This window comes from Alternaria ventricosa (genome assembly GCF_023758065.1).
Source record: "Alternaria ventricosa strain BMP 2768 chromosome Unknown scaffold_7, whole genome shotgun sequence".
In the NCBI taxonomy this organism is placed as follows: Eukaryota; Fungi; Ascomycota; class Dothideomycetes; order Pleosporales; family Pleosporaceae; genus Alternaria; species Alternaria ventricosa.
In genome coordinates this window covers 419,965-435,091 of record NW_026055687.1, presented here as the reverse complement: position 1 = coordinate 435,091, position 15,127 = coordinate 419,965, and the positions used below count along the sequence as shown (strand labels likewise).

At 52.8% G+C, this 15,127-nt stretch overlaps 4 protein-coding genes and 1 non-coding gene across 5 annotated transcripts; 3 read left to right on the top strand and 2 right to left on the bottom strand.

Moving 5' to 3' along the window:
- Positions 1–1,219: 1,219 nt before the first annotated feature.
- On the bottom strand, positions 1,220–1,639 carry J4E93_004899 (uncharacterized protein; the record flags this gene model as incomplete). Its single annotated transcript, XM_049342823.1, has 1 exon — positions 1,220–1,639. The coding sequence occupies one exon, from the start codon at positions 1,637–1,639 to the stop codon at positions 1,220–1,222; it is 420 nt and encodes a 139-aa protein (XP_049199823.1).
- A 2,970-nt stretch (positions 1,640–4,609) lies between these two features.
- Positions 4,610–4,699, top strand: J4E93_004898. The gene has a single exon. It is a non-coding gene; the product is annotated as a tRNA-Arg (tRNA).
- Positions 4,700–5,430: 731 nt separating this feature from the next.
- Positions 5,431–7,475, bottom strand: J4E93_004897 (uncharacterized protein; the record flags this gene model as incomplete). Its single annotated transcript, XM_049342822.1, has 4 exons — positions 5,431–6,694; positions 6,741–6,969; positions 7,019–7,340; positions 7,404–7,475. 4 exons carry the CDS (start codon positions 7,473–7,475, stop codon positions 5,431–5,433), a joined length of 1,887 nt encoding a protein of 628 aa, XP_049199822.1.
- Positions 7,476–8,323: 848 nt separating this feature from the next.
- On the top strand, positions 8,324–10,086 carry J4E93_004896 (uncharacterized protein; the record flags this gene model as incomplete). Its single annotated transcript, XM_049342821.1, has 4 exons — positions 8,324–8,614; positions 8,667–9,178; positions 9,224–9,767; positions 9,997–10,086. The coding sequence occupies 4 exons, from the start codon at positions 8,324–8,326 to the stop codon at positions 10,084–10,086; spliced, it is 1,437 nt and encodes a 478-aa protein (XP_049199821.1).
- A 1,796-nt stretch (positions 10,087–11,882) lies between these two features.
- Positions 11,883–14,729, top strand: J4E93_004895 (uncharacterized protein; the record flags this gene model as incomplete). Its single annotated transcript, XM_049342820.1, has 5 exons — positions 11,883–12,375; positions 12,428–12,744; positions 12,792–13,072; positions 13,124–13,481; positions 13,530–14,729. 5 exons carry the CDS (start codon positions 11,883–11,885, stop codon positions 14,727–14,729), a joined length of 2,649 nt encoding a protein of 882 aa, XP_049199820.1.
- Between the last annotated feature and the right edge of the window lie 398 nt (positions 14,730–15,127).

The window sequence follows — 15,127 nt, the reverse complement described above, 5'->3', positions numbered from 1 at the left end:
ACATTCTAGCGCGCGGACCTACCGCGGTGGTATCGCTGTCACTACGCGTTCGCGCATTCCGTCTCGTCTCCAGTGGGATGAGAAGTGCGAGATGGCTCTGGACCACGACTTGCGCGATGCGCTTCCACGAATGACAAAACAAGACGTGCGTTCTGTGCGAGAACGCCCCCGCCCCTCCCACGCTGATGCGGTCACTGCACAGACAATTTGCGCAATCTACTCGGCCAGATGTGTCGCCAGACCGCGGTGCAAGGGTTTGATTGGAGTCGTCAGCCTGCAGATAACCGTGGCAATTCGTAAACTGATTCCGACTGATGGCACAAGACCCTCGTTCCTCCAATGACATGTATTGGTTTGGCAGCACGAAGACCGGAGTGCTCTGAGCTGACCCGAGCGTCATCCTATGCGGTCTTTTGGGGGTCTTTTGGGCAGGTGGGTGTACTTGAGGCGTGATACTTGCCCATGTGACCATCTTGAGAGCGTAAGAGTTGTGTTCTCATAAGGCTTTGTGCACCGGTAAGGCTGACAGCGGATCACACCATCCAATGGAGATGGTTTATAGAATGTTTCAGGCGCGTAGACGCGGTCAGCATGCGCCCAGTCAAAGCCACCGGTACCTGGTTTATGCTTGCAGACTTAGCTACTCAACTTGAGGAGCCGCTGCCATCTCGCACAAAGTAAAGCCGAATAGGTCTGCAGCCTACATCAGTCTGGGAACACGGAAAGTAGTGAGCCCAACTTCAACGTAGGCCGCGGGATTTCAGTTGTTTCCTTGAATGAAGTGCTACATTCATTACACCAGCGCAAGACCGAAGAATTCGAGCTTATCAAAGCTTATCAAAGCTCTTTTGTACTTGGCACCGTGTATCAAAAGTACAAGTCTGCAATTCGTTGCTCGTTTGGAGGATTCAGATAACTGTTACAAGTATCAGATTGTGAGTGTACAATTCCATGACATTTATACACACAGTATCAAAACCCGTCGACAGGATATCCATACATCCATCCTCCTGGCTATATCCTTGTGCCGGGTACAAAGTCGCAGACATTCCTCATGGCCTGTCCATACGCGTAGCAGATGAAAGTATGTCGTCCTCGGAGTGGTTCGTTCTTTTGGGTTTGTCGGATGTTCGTCGCGTTGTACTTGATAGTCTTCGAGATGCGTTCGTGTATAGTAGATATCCACCGTGATGTCGCAGCCAGCCACCACCCAAGCGCGTTAGCCAGGTCCGATCTTGGGCATGTCGTGGTGCTCGCTCAGTCCGCTCAGGTACTTGTTGAGTTCCTCCACCTTCTCCTTGTGTGTCTTTACTCCCTCCTTCTTAAGTCTCTCCTCCAGCCTCTTCCTTCGCATTTCGTCGTGCCGTCTTTCCGCTTCTGTCTTCTGCCTGCCGCCGCCCTCTCGTATAGATCGCTCTGCAGATTCGGGTGACATCGAGCGGCCAGGTGTACCCGAGGGTGATTTGCGCGCGTCATCGTCGGTGGTTGATCGCTTCGCGACGCTGGTGGACGTGTCTTCGGCGGGTTTTGTGGATTCGGTAGTCTTTGGCTTCTTCTTTTTCTTCTTTTTGTCGACGCCGCCACCACCTTTGAGTTTCAGCGCGCCGCCTGTGGCCGCCGTGTAGTCCGAGGACGGCATGTTGGTGTTGCGCCGATGTATGGAGAGCGGGCAGCTTTGGATGGCTGAGCGCGAGATCGAATAACGGGTCCGCACGTGACATCGTAAAAGTGGGGCGGACGCATCGTCAACATCGACAAACTTCCTTCCACGTCAACCTAGGAAAGACCTCAACACCCTGGAGGCTACATCAACGTCAGGTCACCAACTCTGCATGTTCTCATCTTGATGTAGTCTCTAGATCTGCTATCTTGCCTTCGAACATTCCGACGCGCCATGGAAGAAAGCGTGGTCCAGCACGGCCCTCTATTGAGGCTCCCTTGCGAATTGCGCTTGCGTATCTACGACGAACTTGTCCCTATCATCCCTTTAAAAGCCGAAAGTCCACCAACACAATATACCGGTCTTCTCTACAGCTGCAAGACAATACAACATGAGCTCGAACCAGAGATTTGCAAACGCATGGCCACTGCCATCTCTGAGGTAGCCGATGATGTACGCCAACGCACTGGACAGGAGATGGTGTACACTCCACCTGACTCTTTCTGCGGTTGGCGCAACCTCACTGTTTGCCATCGTACGCGTGCGTATATGTTCGGTTACAACGAGCCATTCCTCGTATTCAGGGAATTCTGGTTCGATACTCTCACTATCCACTTACACAACAAACCCGATACGTACCAATTCTATCGAACACATCCATATATTCACGCGACAAGGAAACTAGCCAATGATATGGCAAACTATGCCGAGACGACTGGCTCAATACCAAGACCCAAAAGATGGGTTCTCCTCTTCGGTGAACGAATCGAACAATTTCGGTTGCACACGGGTGCAGGCATGAACGACAACAAGATCTGTTGCGACGAAAAGTTCCGCTGGGTATGGAGACATATATCGAGTGTACGCGGGTGGGGCGTAGTCTTCTGTAAGATCCCGCAATCAACCCGACCACGTATTATGGACCCCACAGAAAAGGACAAGAGAGAGATGTTCAGGGATGTTCAAGGAAGATGGGTGTCTGAGATGGCATGCGAGATAGAGGAAGAGAACTACAGACGTTATATGGCCAATATGCAAAGAGAAATTGCTAGTACGGCACGCGGCCGTCGGATATTGAAGGAAGTTGATTCAATCATGGCTGGAAAAAGGGAACCTTCTGTGTAGAGAGGAGGCGAGTATGGTTTTTCGACACAGCACTGACATTTGACAAGAATCTGATGAAGAAGTGAGGACTTCATAGATGGCAACTATACACAGCGTCTGGGCCCTTCACCATGGTTCATAGAGCGAATCTTCACAAATCGCCTCCACGCCCATGTTCCACCAAGGCGCATCCTTGAACCCGTTGTATTTAGTTCAAAGCGTTTAGTGTAATTATGATTCCGATATGCAGTAATGCACGATTCTACCAATCCCGCTACCTTGCCCATTTTATCTCTTTCTATCCTATCTTGACAATTCCCCTATCATACCCATGTCCATACCTCAAAAATCACAAGATTGCGCCAACAACTCCGCCAACTCCTCCAAAGCCGCCTGATCCTCCGCGTTAAATCCATTCAGTTCCGCACAATCTATGTCAATAATCGCTACAACCTGTGCACGCGTTAGCAACTCTTTCATACCCTTTGCCCAGCTGTTGGCCTAACCCCCGTCATTCAATTCCTCATTGATGCAAAGAACAAAAGAAAAAGAACATACCTTCCCATCCTTAACAACCGGAACAACAATCTCACTCCTACTCCTCCCATCACACGCAATATGCCCCGGAAACGTCTCCACATCTGCTACTAGCTGCGTCTTTGCTTCCTTCGCCGCAGTCCCGCATACGCCGCGACCAAAATTGATGGTTTGACATGCTACCTGGCCTTGGAAAGGGCCGAGCAGGAGCTGCGACGCATTTGTTGGGGAAGTGAAGTAGAAACCTGCCCAGTTGACGGAGGAGGAGGGGGAGGGAAGAGAGTGGTAGGCGTGCCAGAGGAGGGATGCTGTGTTTGAGAAGTTGCTGTTCGGGGAAAGCTATTGTTAGAAATGTATTTAATGGTGTGGATGGGGAGGAGCGCCTACCAGACCTATACGATATTAGCAATCCTATTCAACGTTCTCATCCCTGGGACCTTGAGAATTACTCACCCAATTCCTTTGCCCATCAAAAAGCGATCTCGCCTGCTCAAGCACTTGCTCATAAACCTCCTTCTTACTCATTCCATCGGCAAAATCGGACGCGTCGGCGTGCACCTAACACCGGTCCTTTTGTCAGCCCAATGTATTCGAGGCTCGTCGAAGTCCATCTGACGCGAAAACGCTTGGCTTGCATACCATGGTCGTTGATGTCCTGTTTATTTCCTGTGTTCTGAATTCTTTTCTTAGGCGGCTTGTTGTTGTGTGCACAGAAAACGGGAATGCAGTCGCCGAAACTTGCCGGGCAGCAGCGATTGTAAACCCACACGATATTATTATGGGGGTTTTGTCACACTGGATATGTCTGTTTGTACTCGGAATACCAATAAATGTGTGGGTAAGCAGAATGCCATTACATGATTGTTTACTGTTCTCGCTGCAAGGGGCTTAGGTTAACCAAAAATTGCGATCGCGTCATCGCCGTCTAATCTTATCTAGGCGTTCCGTTACCAAACCACAACTCTGCTCGGTTTCTTGTGTATACACAAACATGTCCTTAGGCGATGCTGTTTCGAGCATCTGTTGGCATGTACGCAGACCTCAATGCCGCAGCCTTGGAATTCATGCACGATTACACTCGGCTACGCTTCCAAGTCGGCTCTGCTATACAATTCTCGGCCAAACATCCCCACACCTACATACCTCCCTCCACATCGTTCAGCAAAAACTTCACCGCTATGATACATCGGCCCCCAAGACATGCTCTGCCAACGCTGACTAGACCCATGGTTCGAAAGCATGAAAGCTCGAGCTGAAGTTAGCCGGCTACATAGACATCTCCCACCACAAGAACTCTTCATGGCAACCGGTCGGTTGGCGCAATGGTAGCGCGTGGCCCTCCTATCTACCACAGATATCCCAAGGCCAAGGTTGCGGGTTCGAGTCCCGTGCTGATCGTATGTCGCTCACGATTAGTGTTGTACACTGACTTGGACGAAATATTTTGCTGGTCTGATGGCGAGATGCAACTTTTTTTTTTGGTTGGACACCTATTAAGTATACGCCACCAACAACTATACAAGGGCTCAGTAGAAATAGCAAAGCAAGCATATACGGCCCTTGGATGTGTTACTTCAATCGGTATTATAATAAGACATCCTTAAGGTTGGATCGATATTTGTGTGCAGCACGATCTTTTGTCAACCAAAATCGAGACTAGATCTCGCTTCAGTAGTGCAAAGCCACAGTCACAGTCATGATTGATCACGCAAGCCAAGTTTGATTGAGAGGAACATGCCATTGTTTTTGGACAATTAGAAGTAGTCATCAACTCATACACGTCATGAACATATCCGCAGCCAGATTACCGCGAAAAGGGACAAGACTAAAGTAAAGATGCAGCAACAAGTGACTGGGTAATGAGACAGTAGAAAGAGACATTAGCACACCATGCGCCCCCAGTAAACTCCCAGAATGATGACCCAACTCCGTTATGCACTCTTTGTAGTGATCCAAAAACGCCCGCCCGCAGACGACATGTGTAGCGTCAAGCCCGATGGCATGCTGTTCGACGAAGAATTGACTGAGACGAGAAACGAAGTGACGATGAAGGTCGTGTCCCAAGACGCCGTGCTAGAACTCCCGGAATGAAGATGCGGGATCAGAAACGCAAAATCCAGTGACGATGCTCATGACTTTGGGCGAGAGATGGCATTGCCCATGCTTCCAACGCGACCGCTGGTTTTCCGTACAGCAGACTTGCCGTCGGTGCTTCGACGCGAGGGACTCGATCGGATCTTGCCCATGTTGATGCTGCCACTGCCGCTCTTCTCCTTTGGTGTCTTTGGCCGTATGCCAGCTGGCGCAGTATTCTCGAGATCGCTCTCCTCACCGAAGCCGAAAGAGGTGTGGGTTACTGATGTTTGGACGACGGACGTGGTGCTGAAAGCGCGGCGCTGCTTGTCCTTGAGGGTCGGTGAGCGCTGAGGAGAGCGCGATGATGTGCGTCGCGCAATCTGGCGCAGGTGGAACTCCTCGTCTGACTCGCCATCGAAGCGTGTAATGTCCGCCCTGACCTCTGTGTGCGACCTGGTGAAGGGCTCGTTCTCGTCGATGCGCTGTGGTGACCGCGAGCCGTTGCCGTAAAGTTTGCTAGTCTTTCGCGGTTGACCAGGTGTCGGCGCAGGCAGGTTGTCCTCCAACACGCCAATGTGGCCCGAGTTACTTCGCTCGTTCGACTCGATCTCGCCGAGCGCGGCGCGCTTGGACGATCCGTTGGGCGGTGTGAAGGTTTGCCCGTTGCTAGCGAGGCGCTGCTTGTGCGGTGACTTGGTAGGCGTCGATGGCACGGTCTGCGCGTACTTGGCCTTGAACTGGTCCTCGTACCACCACTCTCGGAAAGTACCCTGGTTCAGGTGCAGCCAGTGCTGTTGGGGGCCAACGACCATGCCCGGGCGCATGAAGCGCATGTATGCGATAATCTCGTTGGCGGTGAAGCCGTGCTTGTAGATCAGGTACGCGCCGATCAAGCAGCCAGTTCGTCCCAGTCCAGCCTTGCAGTGGACTGCGATGCCGCGCTTCTGCACTGTGATCATCTCGTGGGCGAGGTTGACGAACTTGCGTACGAGGGACAGCGGTGGGCATGTTCCATCGTCGAAGATCATGTTCAAGTGCTGGATGCCGAGCTTGGTAAAGTATGAAGAGGAGTACAGTTCTGAGTTGAGGCGTACGACGAGTCCAACGTTGCGCGCGCAAAAGTGCGAGAGCACGTTCTTGAAGGGACCAGGAAGTCCAGATCGCTGGATCTCGGCGATGTTGGAGGGAAGCGTCGCGTACATCGGTGATGAGGTCGGGATCTCGTGTGTGGGTTGTTGCTGGGGAGAGGCAAAGGCGAGGAAGTTGGGAGTGACCCAGTTGAAGTCGCCCATGTCTACGCGCTCAAACTTCTCGTACCTAGAACTGTCAGTATTCATTGGTAGGCGTGATACGGTAGACATACTCCTCGAGGCTGAAGTCCTTGAGACCGCAGAGGCCCTCCTCCTTGGCCTTCCATACACCGTAGATGACGTCCTGGATGTTCAGAACATAGTCGGCCTGGCTGTAACCGGCGTCGCGGAAGGGCATGCACGGCGGGTCCATCTGCGCAATGGGCGCCAGAGCAAGGTGAGGTGGCCATGACTGGATGAGCACCATGTAGCATGCGAGAATGCAGGCAGCGTTTGCGCGACCTAGGCATGTTAACGGGTGCTATTGAGTGAGGAATGTGGAGTAGCTCACTCCTCGAGTCGGCGCTGCTCCAGAAGACGACGGCGCGGTCCTCGTTGAGAGGATCGCCCAGAACCTCGTGCAGCTGTACCGCAAACCGGTAGAGGTGGCCAATGTGCAGTGGGCCAAAGTCGCCGTGGAAGGCGTTGTACAGGAGCGTCTTGTCGATACTAAAGTAGACGGGAGGGTGCGCCTTGGGGCCGGCGGCAGTAGGACCTACTTGCGCGCGCGACGACCGCTTGGAGGGCGATTGGCTCTGCTTGGGGTACGGGAACGGAGTGTTCGCATCGGGCGGGCTTGTGTAGGATGCCAGGTAGAGTCTGTCTTGGATGTACTAGGAGATCGATCAGAACGGGTCCCGCAGTCGCTTTGTTTTGGTGTGTGTTGTGGTGCTCACCTCGATCACCTGACCATAGCTGGTGGTGGATGCGCGCGACATCTTGGCCACTCGATCGCGTGGTGAAGCCATTGCGAAGAAGAAGGTGCGACCCGCAGGTGTTGACTACAGCTGGGGAAGGACGTGGACGAGATGCCGACTTGGGACGAGAGCAGCGATGTCGGCAGCGCAGCGCAAGGGAAGATGCGTCGTCGGTATGGCTGGCGGTGGAAGTGCCGTCTGCGTCTGCGTGTCCTGCTGCGGTCGGAGTAAGGAATAACTGTAAAGATGTGTGACGGCGGATGGTTGGAGGTTTAAGCACATCCTCCATGTTGTTGTTGTTTACAGACGCACGGACTCGCCCGCTAGCTCCACTCCATGGTTTCGGGATGCCCGCAACGCCATCATAACAACTCTAGACGTCTTGGCCCAAGCACCATAACAACACAACAACTGGTGAGGCCCTCCCTGCTGTCTGCATGACGCACTGCCTATAGGTGTCCTGAGACATATCTCTTCGTTTGCCAGCATCTCTTGTCCCGCCGGCTACGACTCTGTTTGTTTCCGTCTCTTAGGGAACCAGCAGCTCGAGACTTTGGACCTGCAGCTGTCGTCGTGTCTGCATGACCTCACAGGGTCCAGTGTACGGACTCCTAAAGGCAGCCTGCATCTCGATTGCTGCAGTAATCGCGGACAATTTGCGCGACCCGCACTAGAGCCCGTCGGCATCGCGATCGTCCTCACCGCATGCAGCCACCGAGCCGTTGTTGTTTCTTCTGTGCTACTCCAACTGTCAACAGTCAGCTGTCATCGTACAGACTCCACAGAGTTGTCGCTGTTTGAGGCGGGATCCTTGGCGACCCACAAAACTTGTGTGTCGCAGAGTAGCAGTGGGCCGCGCCCGTGCGCTGTAAAGCCTCATCTACCATATCAAGATTACGATGATCCGAAGAGGCAGGACCCAGGGGTGGCTCAAAGAGTCCATTGATGTTTTACCCACTTGGGCTACATACAATGGCGTCAAGTTCAACGGCGTCAAAGTAGGCCCGCTGCCAGGCTATGAGGACAGAGGGTCTACAGTCATTGCTGACGAGAAGCTTCAAGGGGGCGAAGCTGAGCCTTTGCTTGTCGTGCCCAAGGACTTGATCATTTCTCGTCAGAATATCGAACTCCTTGCAAAGTCAGATCATCATCTGCGCGAACTCCTCGAAGCTCTCGGAGATTTTGGAAGGGTGTGGCAATTCCAGAAGAAATGCAATCGTGCCAGGCACTAACATGAAACAGACAACAAGAGGTGCTGTTCTTACTTTTCTACTCCTCCAAGCAACCATCTGCTGTCCCGATACAAGGGACGTCGGCGTGCTCAATCCTCTTACGGAATACGTCAAGTTCCTTCCCGATGAGCTGCTACCCACTTTCTGGAGCGAGGAAGAACAGGAGCTTCTCGTTGGAACCACACTCAAACCCGCAGTCAGCGCAAAGCTCAACAGCTTATTGCGCGAGTTCGAAAACTTGCGGACTGCGACAGAATCCATCAGCTGGTGTAAAAAGTACTGGTGGGATGAAGATAATGGTATGCTAACTTTCGACGACTGGATGTGCGTCGATGCCATGTACAGATCAAGAGCCTTGGAATTCCCCGGTACTGGTGACTGCATGGTCCCCTGCGTCGACATGGCAAACCACGCGTCAGGTGATGCGACGGCCGCATTGTACGAGACTGATGGTAACGGGAATGGCCTATTACTACTTCGAGAGGGCAAACAAGTCAAACCTGGTGATGAGATAACGATCACGTAGGTCATCATGACGATTTGAAGGATACTCGCTCACAAACGTAGATACGGCGACGACAAAGGCGCGTGCGAAAACATCTTTTCGTATGGATTCCTCCAGGATGCCATGACGTCTGCAAAAGTCGTATTTCTAGATCTCGATATCCCAGACGACGACCCACTCAGACCTGCGAAGATCTACGTGTCCAAGGTTGCACCGGGTTTCCGTATCTTCGAGAAAGACAATACCATCGATTGGGAAAGTGACTTCATATGGCTCGTCGTAGTCAACGAAGAAGATGGTCTAGACTTCAAGGTCAGACAAACCACCGATGGCAAGAGAGAAATCCAATCTTTCTGGAAAGAGCAGGAACTCGATACCGTGAAGCTCCGAGAAGATCTTGAACAAGATCCATTATGGGATGTCTTCCAGCTACGTGCCACGGTACTGCTACAAAATCGCGTTGATGCGCAGATTGAGCTGCTCAAGGAAACAGAGGGTGCCAAACGAACGGGTACAATGCGGGATATGCCGTGGCGACTTGCGGAGCGACTCCGAAGTTTGGAGCTAGACTTGCTCAAGCGTGCAGCTGCTACTCTTGACAGCCAGGTAAGACCAATTTCTCGTTATACCCCGCAGTGCGAGCTCCATCGTAGTATGTTTCGGACGCAGTACCGCCAGAGGCATGTGTCACATCGCGTCCTTTGACGACAGTTTATTTAGTGTAGCGTCGCACCAAATTTGGTTGCATGCGCTTGAGAGCCCAGACTGTCAGACTGCCAACTACCAAATTACTGTTTCTGCATCTTCTCTCCGGAACCGCACTGACGACAAACAGAAAGCCAAACTCCTCGACACAGAGGCAGTTGTCCATTATCTCGGCTTGGACGGGGGAGGAGAGGACGAAGAAGAAGAGGATTTCTCCTGATAACCCAGGACCCCACTCCAAATAGACGAGCTCATATAACGTAGTGGAGCCCCACGCGCCCTGCATTTACTGCAACATGGGTAGCAGTGCGTCTAAGGTAGAACATCAATAGAAGCATCGGCTCTCCGCCATGCATCCCACACTGCTTGATACCTTGTTGTACATCAAAGCAACAGATGGATCTACTCGAATTTTTCGCGAACGACGGTGCATTGCGTAAAGGGACGAATGAACTGTTACTTATTACGAAGGATAAGGCAACCAATTCTTCTTTCGATGGCTATCCGTCCCGTTGAGTGGGTAGGTGGTTCAAGTCGTCATTGATGGCCTGATCTGACTTGCTACGGCAAACGGTATTGTTTTAAGGCTGACACTTCTATGCGGCATGAACGTTCCCCAGAGGTCGCTGAGTAATTTGAGGGTGAGGAAGATGGCAAGGAGGACTGAGAGTGGGATCTGCGTTGCATGGCGGCAGTTTGTTTCGACGTGGTGAGATACTTATAGCCATGAGAATGTTGTCATGTGGTAACGGTCGCTAGTTGTTGTTTGGTATACATAGCTCTGACAATAGTCGTACAGCCAGGGCATCTATTACTTCCAATGATAAATCTTTTACTTAGCTACTTGTATACCTTCGCCAACACAACACTCTTGTCATATTCTATACGAACGATGTGGCACGGACGGCTCATATGGCCGCCCTGCCGCCCTGCCGAACAGCCACTGTCTAATGATTGAGACATCCAACAATTGCTTTTTTCAGCCTTACACGCAGGGTCCGGTTAAATGGCCATCATAGACACGCGAGGATACAACCACGTAAGTCTAGGAGAATTGATTTGCAGGTCGCAATGTGGCTTAGTGGAGATAAGCGGCGTGCCGCGCCGCCCACTCAGTGCACTCTCATCATCCGTCCCTGGTCAATACAACCGCCTTTTAAGCCTGTAATGACAGAGTATACAGGTTGCGCATTCCGTGTCGACAGGGACGATGATCCTTTTGTCTTCTAGAATGTGACACATAGAGTGCGCTGATGAGTTGGAGTCACACGGGCAGCCAATATTGCGGCTATTAGCGAATGGCTGTCTGCTAGCAGCCCTTGTAGACGATACCCATTTGGTTAAGAAGGGCGCGATATTTCGGAGGCTGCACAGGGCTAGTGCAGGTTGCAATTGAGGGAGTGATGGGTGGCTCAATCACAGCATTCGGGCCGACGTCCTCGCATGATCTGAGCGTGGGTGTTCACCGTCGTCAAAGCCACCACCCCGCAGAAAGCTCTAGTCACCGTTGTGAGAGGCTGCTGAGGAGTGCCGAGAAAGGCCGTCGTAATTCTGACAAGCAGACGAGTCCCGCGCGCTGATCGCAGCGAAGCCAGCTTTAAGGTTTAGTGAACAGGCGTGGACGAGAAAGTATCGGCGAAAGATGTGCTGCTCGTGCTATCCCTTGTGGGATGGCGCCTGTCGCCCCGCAGCCGCCCACAAATTCCCCAGAGAAAGACTAAGCCAGGGTGGCAGGTGGCAGCTTACATCTGCCAGGCCGTCCCCGATTCTTCCGCCAACCCTCCTCGCCCGTCTGACTTGCGCACTCGCCCTGACTGGTTTTGCTCTGTTCTTGTGCATTCACGTCGTGAAACACCTGGCGACTGGATATCCAAACTTCAACTACGATACACGCACGATACTCGAGTACCGGAGCAGCGGATGACAGAACGTGACACGACCTATCAGTGATCGCCCATTGGGCCTTGGACGAATACCACCTGACACCACCGACGACGCGTAACGAACGACGCCAAAATGCCCGGAATACTCCCCATGAAAGTCATCAAGGTCGGCTCCAGCTGCCAGAGCCGCATCGCCCAAGCCTGCGACCGATGTCGCTCCAAGAAGATACGATGCGACGGCATCCGCCCTAGCTGCACGCAATGCACCAATGTCGGATTCGAATGCAAGACGAGCGACAAGCTCAGTCGACGCGCATTCCCCAGAGGATACACAGAATCGCTGGAAGAACGCGTACGCATACTCGAGGCAGAGGTTCGCGACCTGAAAGACCTCCTTGACGAGAAAGACGAAAAGATTGACATGCTATCACGCATGCACGCGCGCTCCCCGGCAGCGTTTTCGACCGCTAGACGACCATCCATACACTCTCCGGGTTCTTCTGAAGTGCGAGAAGAATCACAAGAGAAGGAAGAGACGTTCAAGGTGCAGCAGGCACCGCTTCTGCTCGACGACCTGAACAAAGATTCGTATTTCGTGGGCAGCTCGAGTGGACGAACCCTTGTTGGTAAGATTCACGTACTGGAAGAACGACATGCAGCGCGTCTAACACTTCACAGAGGTGTTCAAGCAGAAAGCCCAAGAGACAGGCAGACTGTCCACCGACATCAACTCGAGCGCTTTCTTCGGCGCTGGAGCAAGACCGACTGCGACTCACTCCAAGCGCATCGTTTCATTCAAAGCCCCTCCACGTCTGGTTTCAGATCAGATGATCAACATCTTTTTCCAAGAATGGGCTCCTCTATTCCCGATTCTCCATCGCCCGACCTTCTTGTCACTCTACGAGCAGTATGTGGCTAGCCCTGATACTATGAGCGACAAGAAGTCGATTGCGCAACTCAACTTGGTCTTTGGCATTGCCGCGCTGTCAAGCGACGTATGTAAACCTCGCACTCATGTCTAGCAGAACGCTAACTTCTCCAGCCACGCGACGGTCAAGATGTAGAGTCTTTCGAGGCTCAGTGGCAGAGCGCTGTCGAGAGCTTCTTGATGGACAATGACGTCGCAACGCTGCAGTGCCTTGTCCTTGCCCAGATCTTCTGCCTGCTGAGAGCTGATTATTCGCGGGTGCTCAAGTACAAGGGCTTGGCCGTCGGCCTGTCGCAACGTCTTGGCTTACATCAATCCCAGAAGCGTTTCGCACTCGATGCACTGACGAGCGAAACGCGCAAGAAGCTGTTCTGGTCGCTGTACACAGTCGACTGGTAAGTAGCCTTCGGCCGAACCCCGCCGTTACACTTACTGACCGCTCCTAGTCTCTCCGCTGCACACCTCGGACTACCGAAGCTGATCCGAGAGGAAGATGTGCACTGCGAGTATCCGGTAGATGCCGATGACGAATACGTCACCGAGAAGGGGTTCCTGCCGACCCTGCCCGGCGAGTACACCAAACTTTCCAGCGCACTGGCTCTGTTCCGCCTGTCGCGCATCCTGTCCAAGGTGCTGACGGAGCTCTACCCCGGATCGGCATCACATGACATTTCGTTCCGCACTATTGCGTCGCTCTCCGACGAGCTGGAAGACTGGCAGGCTAACCTTGCGCCTCACCTCAAGCTGACGTTTGCGCAAGACAAGCCAAGCACCAACGTCACCAGCAGCAGATCACCTGTTTTGGTATGTCTCTTAATTCCTGCTGCATCTATCGACTGCTGACAAGCCTAGTCTCTCGTCTACCACCACATTAGGGCGCTTGTATACCGCCCAGCCGTTGTTGCTAATCTTGGCGACAAGGGCTCGTCGGCCGTTGTAGCCGCTAGTGATGCCTGCAAGCACATCGTACAGATTGTTGAACTCCTAGACGAGCGCAAGCTCAGCTTCTCCTTCTGCCTCAACCGCAATGAGGTGCTTGTCCAAGCCGGCTTCGGCCTGCTCTTCCAGACCTTGACGCTAGCTCGCGAGGGCAAGTTAATCAAGGACAGCAACCGTTTGGTGTGTTCTGTAATGGACATGCTCGAGCGTGGAAATGCTGCTGGCTATGCCGAGTTCCGTCGCGTGGGCTGCGGTATCGTGGCTGTTCCTCAGGTGGAGCAAATGCCAGCCCCATCTCTGTCACGACACAACTCAGAGGGCCACATGGGAGTGCCTCTGGATACCTTCCGTGCCACCCAAAAGTCTCTCAAGGCCCTTGCAGCTCGCTTCTCACCAAGCATGATGAAGAATGCCCGGCAAGACCAAGAGCCTCGTCGCGCGACTTTGCCTGCTCTCTCGCCGAACGTGGGTGCGCATGCTAACCCTTCGCTGACAAGCCTGTCGTCCATTCGATCAGAGCCTCCTGTCGCTCGTTCAGAACCAACATTGAGCCCATTGTCACATCGCGCATCCTTTTCGATGCCAAACAAGCGTCGCCCAAGTCAGCCAACTCCTCAGCACCAGCAACAGCAGCAGCAGCAGCAACAGCAACGCAACATCGACTACCTCTCCTTCGCCAACGATCCACTCGCCAGCTACGCCCTCCAAAACAACCAAGGCATCAAAACCGAAGTCTCAACCTCCGACTGGGAGCGTCTCCTCTCTTCACTCGACAACGGCCAAACAAACATCTACGACACAATCTACGGCGGGCCCCCAGCCGACGCCCTCGTCGACGTAGCCCCGCAATCCGCCAACACAGAAAACAGCAACGTGACATGGTCGCCAAACGTCTGGAACTGGAGCGCCTACAGCTCTGAAGCCCCACCGCCTCAAAGCGTACTCAGCTTCAGCGATGAGAGTCTGACCAGCGGCGAGGAGTTTAGCACGGGTGCTTGTGATTATGGGTCTACGCCTGGTAGCGATAGATTGTACCCTGGTATTATGATTCCGGGTGACTACGACAGCACGACGGGTTTGACGGGCTTGGATGCTACTTATTGCGGGTTGTAAAACGTGGTGGCAGAGTCGATGAAATCACGATGATTATGATGGGTTGTATAAACGGAGAATGGGTGTCTGGCGTATAGGATCTGAGGGTTCTTCACCTGTTGACGGTATGGGTCTGGTTGAGCTTTTGCTGCTTTTGAGATACCACGCTTCTGGCCTGAGCGACAGAGAACAGGAATGGGGATGGGATGCGCTGAAATTGGATTGAATTGTGATAGGGACACAAGCTGCTTTCTTCCTCTGTTCGCACAGTCTTCGTACATAGTCTTGATGCGTAATTTAATTCAACATTTCCACCTTATCGCGCTTCTTCAATTCATGAATCTACACTTGCTCAACCTCTGTACGTTGTCATGAACCTCAAACCTCGTTCTTCGTACATCACCGTCTCCCAAAACCTC